The 14140-nt window shown below is 48.9% G+C and overlaps 1 protein-coding gene across 1 annotated transcript in view; it reads right to left on the bottom strand.

Annotated features, from left to right (window-relative positions):
- The window catches only part of tenm4 (teneurin transmembrane protein 4), a 201571-nt gene that overhangs the window by 18249 nt on the left and 169182 nt on the right, over window positions 1-14140 (bottom strand). The window contains exons 24-27 of the mRNA XM_076281530.1: window positions 12541-12642; window positions 11650-12425; window positions 6291-6463; window positions 1483-1718 (exon numbers count right to left, since the gene is read on the bottom strand). Of these exons, the coding sequence (XP_076137645.1) occupies window positions 1483-1718; window positions 6291-6463; window positions 11650-12425; window positions 12541-12642 (1287 nt within the window). The remainder of the gene's footprint in view (window positions 1-1482; window positions 1719-6290; window positions 6464-11649; window positions 12426-12540; window positions 12643-14140) is intronic.

The raw sequence follows: 14140 nt of genomic DNA on the forward strand, positions 1-14140 counted from the left end.
GAGAGAGACGACGGCTAGACATGCATGAGAAGAGAGGACACCTTGATGATGAAACGACTAAATAAGCCTAACTATTGCCTCATTAGTCAAATGTGTGTGTGTGTGTGTGTGTGTGTGTGTGTGTGTGTGTGTTTGGATTCAAAGAGTTTGCATGTTTGTCAATGTGTGTCTATCAACGCTGGCTAAACTACAGTGTGTGTGTTTATTTGTGAAGTTGATGTTTATGCACCATAATTATGAGCTTTTATTATCCCTGTGTATTGTGCATTCTTTTTGGCCATATATTGCAGTATCTCTCCTTTTTAATGAAATTTGTTTGTTTGTATCCACTACATTTTCTTAAGCTGTTTTGCACATACGGATCAACAGCTCAGGAAGGGTCTCGAGGTACTGTACATGATTTTGCAGTGCACAAAAGTAGAACCATTTGTCTCCACATTGCATTGCTATCTCACTACAACTCAATATACACAACAAACAGTATAAATTAAGACTGTGAGGGCCAGATATACTAACGCTTTTGCGCCCACTTCAGGCGTATTTGTTTCGCAATGTGCGTGTAAAATCATTGCGAGGTATGTACAGTACAAACAGGCCGCAATGATGTAAAAGTGCAAACTGCCCGACGCGGGAGCTGAAAGTGGCAGATTGCGTTTGTCATGTCATGCATATGCATTCATGGGAGGATCCAGGGGAAAGTGGGAGTTTAGCGTAAAAAGATGGGAGGGGAAGAGTAAAGAGCGCCTAATTATGTTTTCCGCGGTATGTACAAAGACTGCTCCTGAAAGCGCACATCTATTCTGCGCCTAAATACTTCCGCCTTGTAAAAGCAGGTGTTAATCCAAATTGCAGTTCAATGCGTCAATAAGAGAACCTTTCAAAGCCAACAGAATCGCTATTTAGAGCACCAGTTTTTGTGGTGAAAGTATTTGTACTACCAAAAGCAACCTTAACTTTCTTTGGCCTTTCGAAAGTCTTACTTTCACTTTCACGTCATTCACTTAAACTTTCCTACTTGCTAGATCTGACCAATCTTCCATAGCCTACGTGCACAAGTAGTTTGAGTAGAACTACTGATCTTCATTATCTCCCTGCTTGTTTACATCTTATCATGCATGTTATTATTTCATGATCTCTAAACGTTTGATTCTTTTTAATGTTGTCATCAGTTAACTTCATTCAACGGCGCTGCCATTCAGTTGTGGACGTTCGTAAATTGCGTTTATGGGCAGAGAAAGGCAGAGAAAGGCGCAGTTTACACTAAGAATTGAACAAATGATAAATACGACGGAAACTTGGGTCTGACAGCGTTTGCAATCTGCGGTGTGTCCATGACGCTGATAACGCTACGTTCGCAAATGTACTTACATCTGGCCCTCAGTGTCACGGTCAGTCTGCTGTTCTTTAAATCACTGTATGTGTGTGTGTGAATGTGAGTATGTGTGTGTGTGACTGTGTCCATGACAGTGTTGCTGGTCGTACCCTGAGTCGGCGTCCGTAGACGGTGACCTGGCCGCGGGCCTGCTCCTTACGCTGTCTCCACTCCACCAGGTTGAGGCCGTTGTCGATGGGCAGTGTGACGTTGCGCTTGCTGACCGTGGGGTTGACCGTGCCGGCCAGCAGGTGGGGCTCCGTGTGCAGCGACACCTCCATCCCGTTGGCCAGCACCAGCCGCAGCGAGCCGTCCAGGCCAATGTAGTAGCTGTTACGCACTTGCTCTGTGAGAACAGGAGGGACAGATAGAGAGAGAGAGAGAGATAGATAGAGAGAGAGAGAGAGAATACATAAAGGCACAATACAATGCTTTCTTTACATTCTAATTGCTTTCTTTACTTTCTAATTGCATATGTTTGTCATGTTTGATGGTAACTGCAGAGCAGTAGGGGAGAGAGAGAGAGAGAGAGAGAGAGAGAGAGAGAGAGAGAGAGAGAGAGAGAGAGAGAGAGAGAAAATATTCCCTTTCTACAATATTCAATACAGGAGCCCCATACATTTTTATGCTTTTTAATTATATGCGTTTATCAGCTTTAATGTTAACTGCAGTTAGAGAGAGTTAGAGAGAGAGAGAGAGAGAGAGAGAGAGAGAGAGAGAGAGAGAGTGTGTATTGATGAAGTGTAAATGTTTGTAATGTTTGTATATGTTTGTTTGTTTACTTTTTTGTAATTATTATTATTCCTGTGAACGCTTTGGCAATGCATCATATGATTTGTCGTGCCAATAAAGCATATTTGAATTGAATTGAATTGAGAGAGAGTGAGAGAGACCGAGAGAGAGATGCATGAGAAGTGAAAGGTCTGCCTTTGTAGGCTTAGTTCTGGTCTCCCTACAGCGATGGTAAAGGTTACCATGAAAGTGTACGTCAGAGTGCTGAGCATAAGCTTGTCATCGATATGACACCTTGGCCTTTATGGAGGCTTGCTCCAGCGTATGTATGCTGATGACATATCATGCATGTGTGAGTATGGAATTAGATACTCGCCCTGATATCTGGCTGCTCACATTTAACAAGCCAGCTTAGTCACAGGATGACGAGGAGCAACCATGAAGGCAGTCACGTCTGATTAATGACCTTTTCTCCAGCTCCGCTGATGACACAGTTGTGCTGGTCACATGAATTGGTGGGCACTTCAAAAACAGAGGAGAGAAACTAAAAAAAAGAGTCTCTCAAAATGGCCGCCGGTGGAGAGAGAGCCATGAGAAGCAGGCTCCGCAACCCCCCCCCCCTCGCCTCCTAAGGCTGTTGTTGCGAGGACCAGAGGCAGCTTTCCAAACTCAATTCGCCGCTGAGAGGCGGGAGACGGAGAAGTTTGCAGAACCTCTCTAGCCCGGCAGCCTTGAGGGATGGGACACAAGCTGGGAGCCTGGGAGGAGGGAAGAGCGCAACGGAAACAGACTGACAGAGACGTGGAGAGAGGGAGAAAGAGAGAGAGAGAGAGAGAGAGAGAGAGAGGGAGGGAAAGAGAGAGAGAGTTGAGAGCAAGACTATACGACAGAGATAGAGTGAATGAGTGGGAAAAGGAGCAATACAGTGAGAGAGAGAGAGAGGAGAGAGAGACAGAGAGAGAGAGAGAAAGAGAGAAAGAGTGGTATAGAGGGAGAAGCCCATCAGCCTGGTACTGATTGGTCGGTGGCTGCTGCTGGGCTGGAAATAAATCTGGGCCCCGGCGCCGGCCCGCCTGCCTGTCATCCTCCCCCAGGTGGCGGAGGAGAGGAGAGTGGCGGGGCGCGGCGCAGCCAAGCGCTGAGTAATACCCGCCATCACCGCCACCACCGCCACATTGGAACCCGTCAGCTGTCTGTCATTGCCGCGGCAACAGGGACATCAGCAACAGAGCGCGCGCGCCTGCCGGCCTCATTAGGTGCCGACGGAGAGAGCATGCAAGTAAGCGGCTCGCCAGGTGAAATGCTAACTGTGATGTTAAAAAGAAAGCGAAAGCTAACACAAAGGCACCTTAGCCTGCGGGGATGGGGCCCGAGAGTGTCTGTCGATCAGCGAGCTGTGTGCGAGCTTAAAACGCAGCAGGCAGTGTTTGCAAAAGGGGGCCACAGCGTTTGACAAACACGCGCTCGTTAGCGATTCATCAGCTCCTCACAAGTGTGAGGAGGTTTCGCGCTTACCGAGACCCGACGCAGACGTCGGCAGTGCTGAAGGTCATGGGTTCGACTCCCCGGGAGCATAATTAGCGGTGAATCCTCCGGCTTTAAAACCGAACGGAGCCAGCCCCTTTGAATGAACGCACCCGCTGAGTGGCCATGAGTGGCGACGTTACGTAAAAATTCTCCACACAAGGAGCGCTCAGAGAGAGGAGAGCATGAAAGCCTTCGACAGAGCGCAGCAGTGGCACTCTGCACACACGAACAGACACGGAGGAATAAAGTGGCAGAGAAAAGAGGAGAGGAGAACAGAGGAGAGGAGAGAGGAGAGGAGTGAAGGGGGACGACCTTGCTCTCCGACTCCAAGCCCTGGCCTGCCTCGCTGGTTCCTGACACTTCGGAGGTGGTGTGCAGGGGACCTCAGGGAGGGGGGGAGGGGGGGGGGGGGCTTGTAGAGCAGAGGAGAGGAGAGGGTGCCCTTCAGGCTGCCCGAGTGAAAAGAGAGACCAGAAGAGGAGCGTGAGTCTGACAGAGGCCCCCTCCTGCTCTAATGCATGCATGAGATTCAGAGGCGGCCACGGCTGGACCAGAAACCTCAGGCAATGGAAAAGGAAAAAAAAAAAATGTACGGTGGCTCACAGGAGACAAAAAAGAGAACGGAAAAACTCATACCTGGGCTATGCAGAGGATTCCCATGGTATTTCAAAAAAGATCATTTTAAACCTCCTTCAGGCTTACAAAGATTCTCTGAGGGGGAGATTTGGCAAGGTAGCCGGCTTGTGAGGTAAAGCCTTGAGGCATTGACACACAGTGGACAAAGACACACAAGCACACACTTGCACAGCTACACAAGCGCACACACACACACACAGCAGGACACAATGGATACATACTGTACACTGACCATCACACACAGTCACAAGCACACAGCAGGATACAAGTTGCCCATATCGCAAGGTCAGTGTGGACAGACAGGGGGAGGGGAAGAGTATTGCGAGGAAAAGGTGTGCACACACACACACACACACACACACACAGACACACACACACACACACACACACACACACACACACACACACACACACACACACACACACACACACACACACACACACACACACACAAACAAAGCTACGAGACTGAGAGGGAAGAGAGAAAGTGGAAGAGAGAGAGAGAAGGAGTGAAAAAAAAAACCACTGCGCTAATGGAACTGTGGTGTATTAATTAAGTATGGGGCTGTCTGGCTCCGAGCCCCTCTCTTAGTGAAGCAGATGTCCAGAGCAAGGTCAGCCCACTGAGATGACCACTCCATTCAACCTCAGCGCAGTGCCACCAGGACCTGTCTCCTCCACTTACACACACACATGCACACACACACACACCTGTACACACGCACGCACGCACACACACACACACAAACAGACACAAATATGCAGAAAATGTACCTGCAGAAAATGTTATCTGCATGCGTGTCAACACAGATACATATGCACATACTCACACACACATTCGCAAGCAACATGCCAACACACACAGGCACACAGAGACACACACACACACACAAAATATCCACTGGTCCTCACCCCGGATCAATGTGTGGGGGCTGGCTGGCCTTTGCAATCAAAAGCCAGTGAGGGAGGAGGATGGAGAGAAAAAAATCTTTACGGCCCCTAAAAGATGGATGCGTGGCTGGCGGCCCGAGTTCAAAGCCCTCCATCGGCAATCAATGAGGGCCAGTTGGTGGGGCCACAAAGCAGGATGTAAAAATGCCAAAGTAGGCAAGAACAAACTAGCTCCTGCCACTGCCACCTCTCTCTTTACCCATCACCCCCACCCTCACGCCTCCGTCCTGGTGCCCACCTTCCGGGCACCCCCGAACCTCACCCCCCCACCCTGACATTGCCGTGGCACGGATTCAGTCGTTTAAACAGAGGGCTGACCTGTGCCAACCAGCTGCCACCTCCACACAGCCGCGGAGGTGGGTAATCAATGGCTAATTCTCATTCCCAAGAACCCGTCCTAAAGTGCTGCAAAGGGAGCCATCCTCTAGAGCCAGGACCTGCAGATCAATGGAGCAGACACACCAGCCCCACACTGCCTGCTCTCACAGCCCCACACTGCCTGCTCTCACAGCCCCACACTGCCTGTTCTCACAGCCCCACACTGCCTGCTCTCACAGCCCCACACTGCCTGCTCTCACAGCCCCACACTGCCTGTTGTGTGCACATGCCACTGTGCTTTGGGAGTGGATGTATATAGCCCACATGGCAGGTCGCTGTGTATATACAAGAGCATATAGTAGTAGTATGTGTCTGGGGTGAGTGCTTGGTGTGTTTGCAAGAGGTTATGTGTCTGTGAGTCCACTGAGCAATGTCTGAGAATGTGTGCTTGTGTCTGCAGTGACGTCAGGACCTGTGTGTGTGTGTGTGTGTGTGTGTGTATGTGTGTGTGTGTATGTGAAAGAGAGAGAGAGAGGGAACAACAGTTTATGTGTGTGTGTGTGTGTGTGTGTGTGTGTGTGTGTGTGTGTGTCTGTGTGTGTGTGAAAGAGAGAGAGGGAGAAAGAATGACAGTTTGCGTGTGTGTGTTTAGTAGACAGTACATAAGAGAGGCGAACTGTGTGCATTCGCGTGGGCACGCCGCGCCTCAATGTGTGTGTTTGCTGTCTGTGTCCCCCGGCCCCTCCGTCCCTACCCTGCATGAGCGTGTAGAAGGTTCCGGAGGCGGAGAGGTTGGTGGTGATGGTGATGTCTTCTTTGTTGGAGCCCTCGGTCTGGACCCTGACGGAGCTGTCCATGTCGCTCCGGTAGCTGCTCACTCTGCCCGTCGGGTAGGTGACATTCGTCAGGCGCCCGTAGCTGTCATACCTGCAGAGCGCAGAGACCGAAGACAGAGGCAGAGCGAGGGAAAGGACGGAGGAGGACGAGACGGATGGAGAGAAGGAGTGGGGCGGGGGAAGGACAGAGAGAGAGAGAGAGAGAGAGAGAGAGAGAGAGAGAGAGAGAAAAGAAATTGTAGAGGGAGATACAGAGGGAAGGGAGAGATAAATGGAATACAAAGAGAGAGAGAGAAAGAGAGATAAATGGTCAACAATGCTTTTATTTCTGAGGGCATGGACTTTCATCCTTGATATGAACCTCATAACAAAAGGAGAGGAAAAAAAAAAAAGAGAGAGAGAGAGAGAGAGAGAGAGAGAGAGAGAGAGAGAGAGAGAGAGAGAATGTACTGTATCAAGGCACAGTCCACATCTCCTGTTCATTATAACACTCATCATCTCTCACAGTGGAGCCCGACATGGGCATTTCCCAGTCGTGTTCGACTACATTCAGAACGGCAGCAGAGCCAAAGGGCACAATAAAAACATGAAGGCAACAACAATCACCACACAAACAACCAAAATAGTGTGTTGAGTTTGAGTGTGTGTGTGTGTTTGTGTGTGTGTATGTGTGTGTGTGTGTGTGGACATACATATTTGGGTGTATGCATACTGTATATCTGTGCATGGAATATGTATGTTATGTGTGAGCATGGAAATTTACATAAGCAGGGGATGAGGTGTGAGGTGTGAGGTGTGTGTGTGTGTGTGTGTGTGTGTGTGTGTGTGTGTGTAGAAAAGAGAAAGAGAGAGAGAAAGGGAGATGGAGGGAGAGAGCTAGGGAGAGAGATAGGGAGAAAGAGGGAGAGAGCTAGGGAGAGAAAGAGAGAGGAAGAAAGAGAGTTGTGTCCCACTGTTCCAGTCCGTGGGGTAGAGGGAAAGAGCTGTGCGCTCGTGCAGGTGAGTCAGCCAGAGAGAGAGAGAGAGAGAGAGAGAGACAGAGAGAGAGAGAGAGAGAGAGAGAGAGAGAGAGAGAGAGATCGAGAGAAAGAGAGAGAGTAGGGTATAAGCGTCTTCATCTCCAGCCCAACCTTGTGGTTGCATCACTTCCTGAGAGAGGTCAACCTGTGTGACTCAGAAGCTCATCATTAAGAGCCTCTCCAGTCTCTCTCTCTCTTTCTCTCTCTCTCTCTCTCTCCACTCTCTCCACCCTCCTAAACGAGAGCCCGGATGGACGTAAGAATTTACATCACCCGCCAGAGAGAGCGAGTACAAGGACTGTTATCTGGCGTGCCAAAATTTCAGCTGAAGAGCTCTCACCGACGCCAAAATAACAGACAAATAGAGGAGATAACGGAATAGCACTCCGTCTCAAGCTGCCAAAAAACTAGCCTTGCCTCTCCCAGCTTTATCCGAATATATCAAACATATCAAATATATATACAAAACGGATGGGGAGTGCCCGACTGTGGGGGCAGAGAGGAATGAAAAGAGAGGAAAAGATGGAGAAATAGAGATGGAGGACTGAGAATGGAGGAAGATTACATCTCCCCAGTTCAATCAAATCAGAGGTGCTTTGCTGTAAAGATTGTGGAGAGCGAGCGAGCGGGGTCCAGACGCTCAGTGTGAGGGGAGAGTAGACCATCGCACTGGCCCAGACGCTTAGTGTGAGGGGAGAGTAGACCATCGCAGTGGCCCAGACGCTCAGTGTGAGGGGAGAGTAAAGCATCAGGGGCATCAGTGGCAGACAGAGATGCACAGATGCTAAGCCGCGAGCTCCTCTGATTTCACAAGGGTGCCACCAGTCCACAGTGGCTCAGTACAAGAAAGAAAGAAACACAAACAAACAACAAACCAAACACACAAACATATGGAGTAAACAAACTGTGCCGCAGGGATAGACATCTCATGAACTACTAACAGAAAAGAATATCTTGAATATCTAAAATGGATGACTAAAACAACCACAACGATCACAACAACAAAAAGGAGTAAAATGTAACACAACAGAGGAGTGACTAAAGGGGATGGACTGCCTGAGCAGTGATACCGGAGAGATAGCAGTGTGCTCTCACAGACAGAGCAGTGTCTAGTTTTAGTGTCCGGTCCAGGGACTTCAGTGCACTACCCTGGCAGTGTGATGCTACTGCAAAATGACCCAGACCCTGCAGAAGAGCAGGCTGGGAGCTGTACCATCACCCTGCCAACACACACACACACAGACACAGACAGACAGACACACACACACACTCTCACACACACACATGCCCTCCTGCCACCTCAAACCACACACACACACACACACACACACACACACACACACGCATGGACTCACAGACACGCACACACACACTAAAACCCTACCCTCCAATCTGCAGCTCTCTCCAGCTTCCCTGGGCACTGTTGCATGTCTGGCTCTGATCAGTGACCCACAACCCCTCAGTCTCTCCGCAGGGTCCAGAGCAGAGAGAGAGAGAGAGAGAGAGGGAGAAAGAGAGGGAGGGGGGGTGGAGGGAGGGAGGGAGAGAGAGAGCGAGAGAGAGAGAGAGAATGTTCTGGCTGCTTAGGAGACTCTAACAGCCGGCCCCGCTCACACTAAGAGGCCTATTAGCCAGTAGGTTCTGCTAGACATGAGAGTGCACACATGCACCTGCTCAGCCACACAAACACACACAGATGGATGAGTTAGAGAGCACATGGAGTTACCCTTGGATACCATCCTCTAGTCTGCCTGAAGAGCATCACTTTGACGGTCACATGTTTGTTCCTCAAACTTTAACCATTGCCAAGGGCCTATGACCAGCTGTATGTTCCACTCTCACATATGCTCTTCTCTTGCTCACTCTCTATTCTATCACGCACACACACACACACACACACACACACACACACACACACACACACACACACACACACACACACACCCGGGCCCAGTCTCCTCAGGTGCCGAGATGGAATCCCACCAACGCGTTCCGCTTTCGACTGTCTGGGCTGTTTCTTTCTTTCATTACACTCCACTTCTGTGGTTTGACCCCACTGATGCGGCCTGGCTCGGGACGCCTCATTCAGAACCGCACGTCTGCTTTAGATCCAATTCAATTTTCCAACTGCCCAATATTCATTTATAACCTCGCGCCCGTCCAAGACTGGCAGCGCGGGCTGCCAACTGCCCAAAACATACGGCCGCCTAATCTACAAAGGTTTCTGGGCAGTCAGTAAAAATGTTGCGCAATCGTTTGCCGTGCACCACTTGATTAGATAAGAAATAAATAAAATAAGCAAACAGATAAACAAATACAATAAGCACAAAGCATAACAGCCTGAGAGAGAGAGAGTTCAAGTGGAGCTTAACGGTGATTTGTTTACTTTGAGCGTCGCTGCTCTGATATTTACAGGCGAACCCTCAGCAAAAGAGCATGTGCCTACCAGAGTCACCTCAGCAGCATCTGCATCAGCGGCAGCTACAGAGGAGAGCCACTCCACTATCTACAATCCAACTACAGAGACAAAGGACTGGAGACGCGCGCGTCGGTAGGGGAACGGCAGCAGAACCACACGCGCACTGTTTCTGCCTGCGTGTGTTGGTGGGTGGTGGAGAGTGGAGGGTTGGAGGGTTCACTCCCGCTTTGTTCTGTCCAATAACAATTAGCACTTCTAATAGGGTAAAAGAAGGCGTAATTAACGAGCTCAGGTGCTCGGCGCGATAAACGGTGCGGCGCGCGGCGGAGCACAATGCTCCGCTGGCCGCGTGCGTGCCTCATCAGAGGACAGATAAACTCTCCATCTTCCAGGCACTACTGATTGGGGGTGGGGGTGGTGGTGGGGTAGGGGTGGAGATTATGCCGCTGACCCCTCGGGTATGGACCTGACCTTCAAAGCTAATTATGCAAGCGCAACGAGAGAAGCGTTTCATTACATGCAAGACTTTGCTTTACCCAAGGGTGTGTGTGTGTGTGTGTGTGTGTGTGTGTGTGTGTGTGTGTGTGTGTGTGTGTGTGCCAGAGAGGGGGGATGCAATGGTAAAATCTAATTGCCCAGAAAAACACCATTCATGAAACCATTCCTAATGGCAATCGTAGCGTTGTTTTTATCTAATTGCATGTATTGAGGTAACACAGTTGTTTTCGTGATTTGTTCATCTGCTTGCGAGGGAGGCAAATATACATGATAAAGGAGGCTTATGAATGGCTAATGAAATGTAGTGCAATTACAGGGACAAAAGATGCCATCAGGTTACAAACTGGATGCATCTGGCTTGATAAATGCCTAATGGACTTGTGTCTTTGGCATTCATGTAGGTCAGAGTTGACCTACATGAGGACAGAAATATTGTATTGTTTCGTATAATACTGTCAACAGAATATTCTTCACTTCTGATAAAAGTCTACATTCCACAGAAGCTCACAGTAGTCAATGCATTTTGAGGACTGACGGTCCAACTTGACCGTTTCCAAGTCGTCACCTAACTTGTTAAATGGAAATAGCTGATAAAAATCCTCCACCACTCGAACATCAAAACACATCAATTCCGCCTGTGCTGGTACGAGCGCCCGGAAAATCAGGAACACTGAAAAGAAGCCAAAATAAGGCTTTATTGTGTGCACTCCTGACTTCTAAACTGGGATAAAATATGTGGTAAATTAGTTTCCTTAAAAAAAAAAAAAACTTAATCCTGTTTTGTGTGATTACAGCAAACAGGATTATACACTTGAGAGCCCCTTCGCATTTCCTTTGCAGGTGAGAACGGCAAATTCAGAATGAATGACAGAAATATTTGAAGGAAACATATCAAGTCCCTGAGCCAATAACGTCGAGAGCGAAGACAGAATAAATTCTCAGCAAATATTTGTCCCTGTTAGAGCTAACTTTGAAAGCAACTATTCTGCCCAAGAGTGCCTGGAATCCAAGATTGGCCAAGCACCCTTAGAACACCAATTCCTATCCACTTAGTGGCTGTATCCATAGTAACACATAAACAGAGTGCCAGCAGAGTCCATTTAGAAGAGGAAATCCGGCCTCTGCGGTGTCATACTGTGATGATGCTGCTATTAATAAAACACAGTCCCAATACAAGCTTCAATACAAACTTTTAACCACAATCAACTCTGCTGGGTGCCATAACCAAAACATGGAAGAACTTCAACAACATGCCATGGGTTCTTCAAAGGAAAGCAGGATGAGTGTTACATTCGTCCTAACAAAATGAAAAAATGAAAAAAACATTTCATTGCTACTTACTCGTAAAACGTTGTCCAGCCGTTCTCGTTGCTCATGGTTGCGAGGAGCCCAGAGCTGCCGTGGTAGGTCATGATGGCCAGCTCGTGGCCCTGGGCGCCCACACTCTTCAGGGCGTTGTTGGTGCCGATGGTGAACCAGAAGGTCTGGCCATCAGGTGCCATGATCCAGACGGGCATGCCGGTGGCGTCGCGGCGGAGGGTTACCACGTTCTTGTTGAGATCGGTCACGGTGGCCAGGTCACCCTCGCCGGTGTAGGTGAGGTTGTAGACGTAATCGCCGGTGGTGAGGCTCTGGGTGTAGATGTGGCTGCCGTTGGCGTCGAACAGATAGAGCTCGTCGTCGATGGGCGACGACACCTCGTACATGTTGAGCGGGCTCAGGAAGGGCCGGTTGCGGCGCACGTAGCGGATGCGCACGTTGCCAAGGTCGGCGACAAACAGCTCGCCGTCGGGCGACACGGCCAGCGAGGAGGGCGCGTTGAGCCGCGCGTCCTTGGCGTAGCCCTCGTCGCCCGAGTAGCAGTCGCAGTTGGGGTCGTTCTTGCAATCGCAGCCGCTTGGGGCGCCGGCCACCAGAGAGATCTCGCCACTGGTCGACACCTGGCGCACGCGGTTCACCTTCTTCTCGTCCGACTCGGCGATGTACAGTACGCCGCTGTGCGACACTGCCAGGGCATTCGCCGACTCCAGTGTGGCATGCACCGCTACCTTGCTTACTAGGAAGTGGTCGATGCCAGGCACCTGGCAATGCATAGGACGGCCCGCCACAATGCGCACCTAGATAACGTTATGAGAGACAGACAGAAAGCACATCGATTACAGAACAGAATATCTATGACATGCATACCAATACACAGAGCAGTAAGACAGGTAATCTTGGCTTTTCGCTCACCTGGTGGTTCTCAGAGATCTGAAGCACCACATTGTTGTCCAGAACATACAGAGAGTTGTCCATCGGGCTCACGGCCAGGTCAGTCGGCCACTCTAACCGCACCTGAAGGAGGGGCAAAACAGATGCGATCAGCACAAACCTGCGTGGGTCGCAAACCTCGAACCAAAAAAAAAAAACAAAAAAACAATATTGTTGGCTAATGTTCCTCTTCTGGCTCTCATCTTGCCATTCGAGCATCCTTGAGACCAAAAAAAATCAAAAACAAAGTGTGAGTCAGTGGAGTTTATATAAAGGTTATCCACCAGAGGGGAGGTAGGCGAAATCAGGTGGAGCATATTTCTCTGGCCGAGAGCCTCCGAGGGCGAAACGATTCATAGCGGAGAGCTGATGATCAGATAAAAGCAAGGAAAATGGGCGCCCGCGGTTCAGCTAAGAGGGGAAAACACAGCAAATACACGTTCCAGATCCAACATTGATACCAAGCAATAAGGTGTGAGTGTGTGTGCATGTGTGTGCAAGTGTGTGTGTGTATGCATGTGTGTTGGGGGATGGGTCTGGGAACAAAGTCAAATGATCAGATTAACCCAAGCCACTGCAACGAGGCATTGATCATGTGGAGTCTGTGTGCCACAAAGCATGCGTGTGCGGATCTGTCAAACGCGTTCACCGAATCGCTCCTACGCTCATTTATAAAGCCAAGTTATTTGTCCACGCTGGTGAACAGAGTCCTTGAAAAACAAAACCAGACTCACTAATCACAGCCTGACAGGCTTTACCTTGTGCCCCCAATACACTGATGTATTATACTGCGAATCACACAGCTATCTGTTTTAAAACATAGAGGTGGCTGTATCCAACCTGTTTGCTGCTCTCTCCCTAGCTTGTACACAAAACTAGGCAAAGAAGGTGAGTCTCGAATACCCGGTTTCATCAGTAGTGTTGGCAAAGAAACTTGGCAAGCTGTGATTAAATGTCTAGTTTAGTTTTCTGGCATCAAGGAAAGATTAAAAAATCTAAACAGGAATGTGCGAAGATGGCAAGCACAGTATTTATAGATGGAATTAAATAGAGTGAAATTGATTTGGATGAATTTGAGTGGTTATCCATGTTGTTTCTTTTTGAAATGGGGAAATTGCCTGACCAAAGATTGCACTGCCATTCCAAAGAAATTACCACACTTGAGCAAGGACCCTTAGTGTTATCCTGCCTCCAAACTGCCAATAAATTGTAAGCATCAAGGTCCCCACAAATGCAGGCTGCATTAAGTTTTTAGCACATTTCATTGCTCACCAAACTATAATTCAAGTGATTAAGTCACATTGCAGGGTAATCATACGCCCTTGTTTGACTACCGGGAATGAAAAATAAGTTTGGAAAGTGTCACAACATGCTGCTGTTCCTGAAACTTTGTATCCAGTGGTTTACAGTGCAATGCTATAAAGGGCTGTGAAGGTTTTGGTCAGGCATAGAGTAAGGTAACCTTCAACTGACAATAGTTAAACAGTGCATCAGCAAAAAAATCAAATAAAAATGTCAAACTGCTGACTTGTGCGAGAGAAACAAGCCTGAGGGAAATCGTTTTTTCCTCCCTTCCTGTTCC

This window comes from Alosa pseudoharengus, unplaced genomic scaffold, assembly GCF_046254945.1.
Source record: "Alosa pseudoharengus isolate Yale_2024_CS ecotype anadromous, Long Island Sound unplaced genomic scaffold, YU_APseudo_1.1 YU_APseudo_1.1_scf_13, whole genome shotgun sequence".
Taxonomy (NCBI): Eukaryota; Metazoa; Chordata; class Actinopteri; order Clupeiformes; family Clupeidae; genus Alosa; species Alosa pseudoharengus.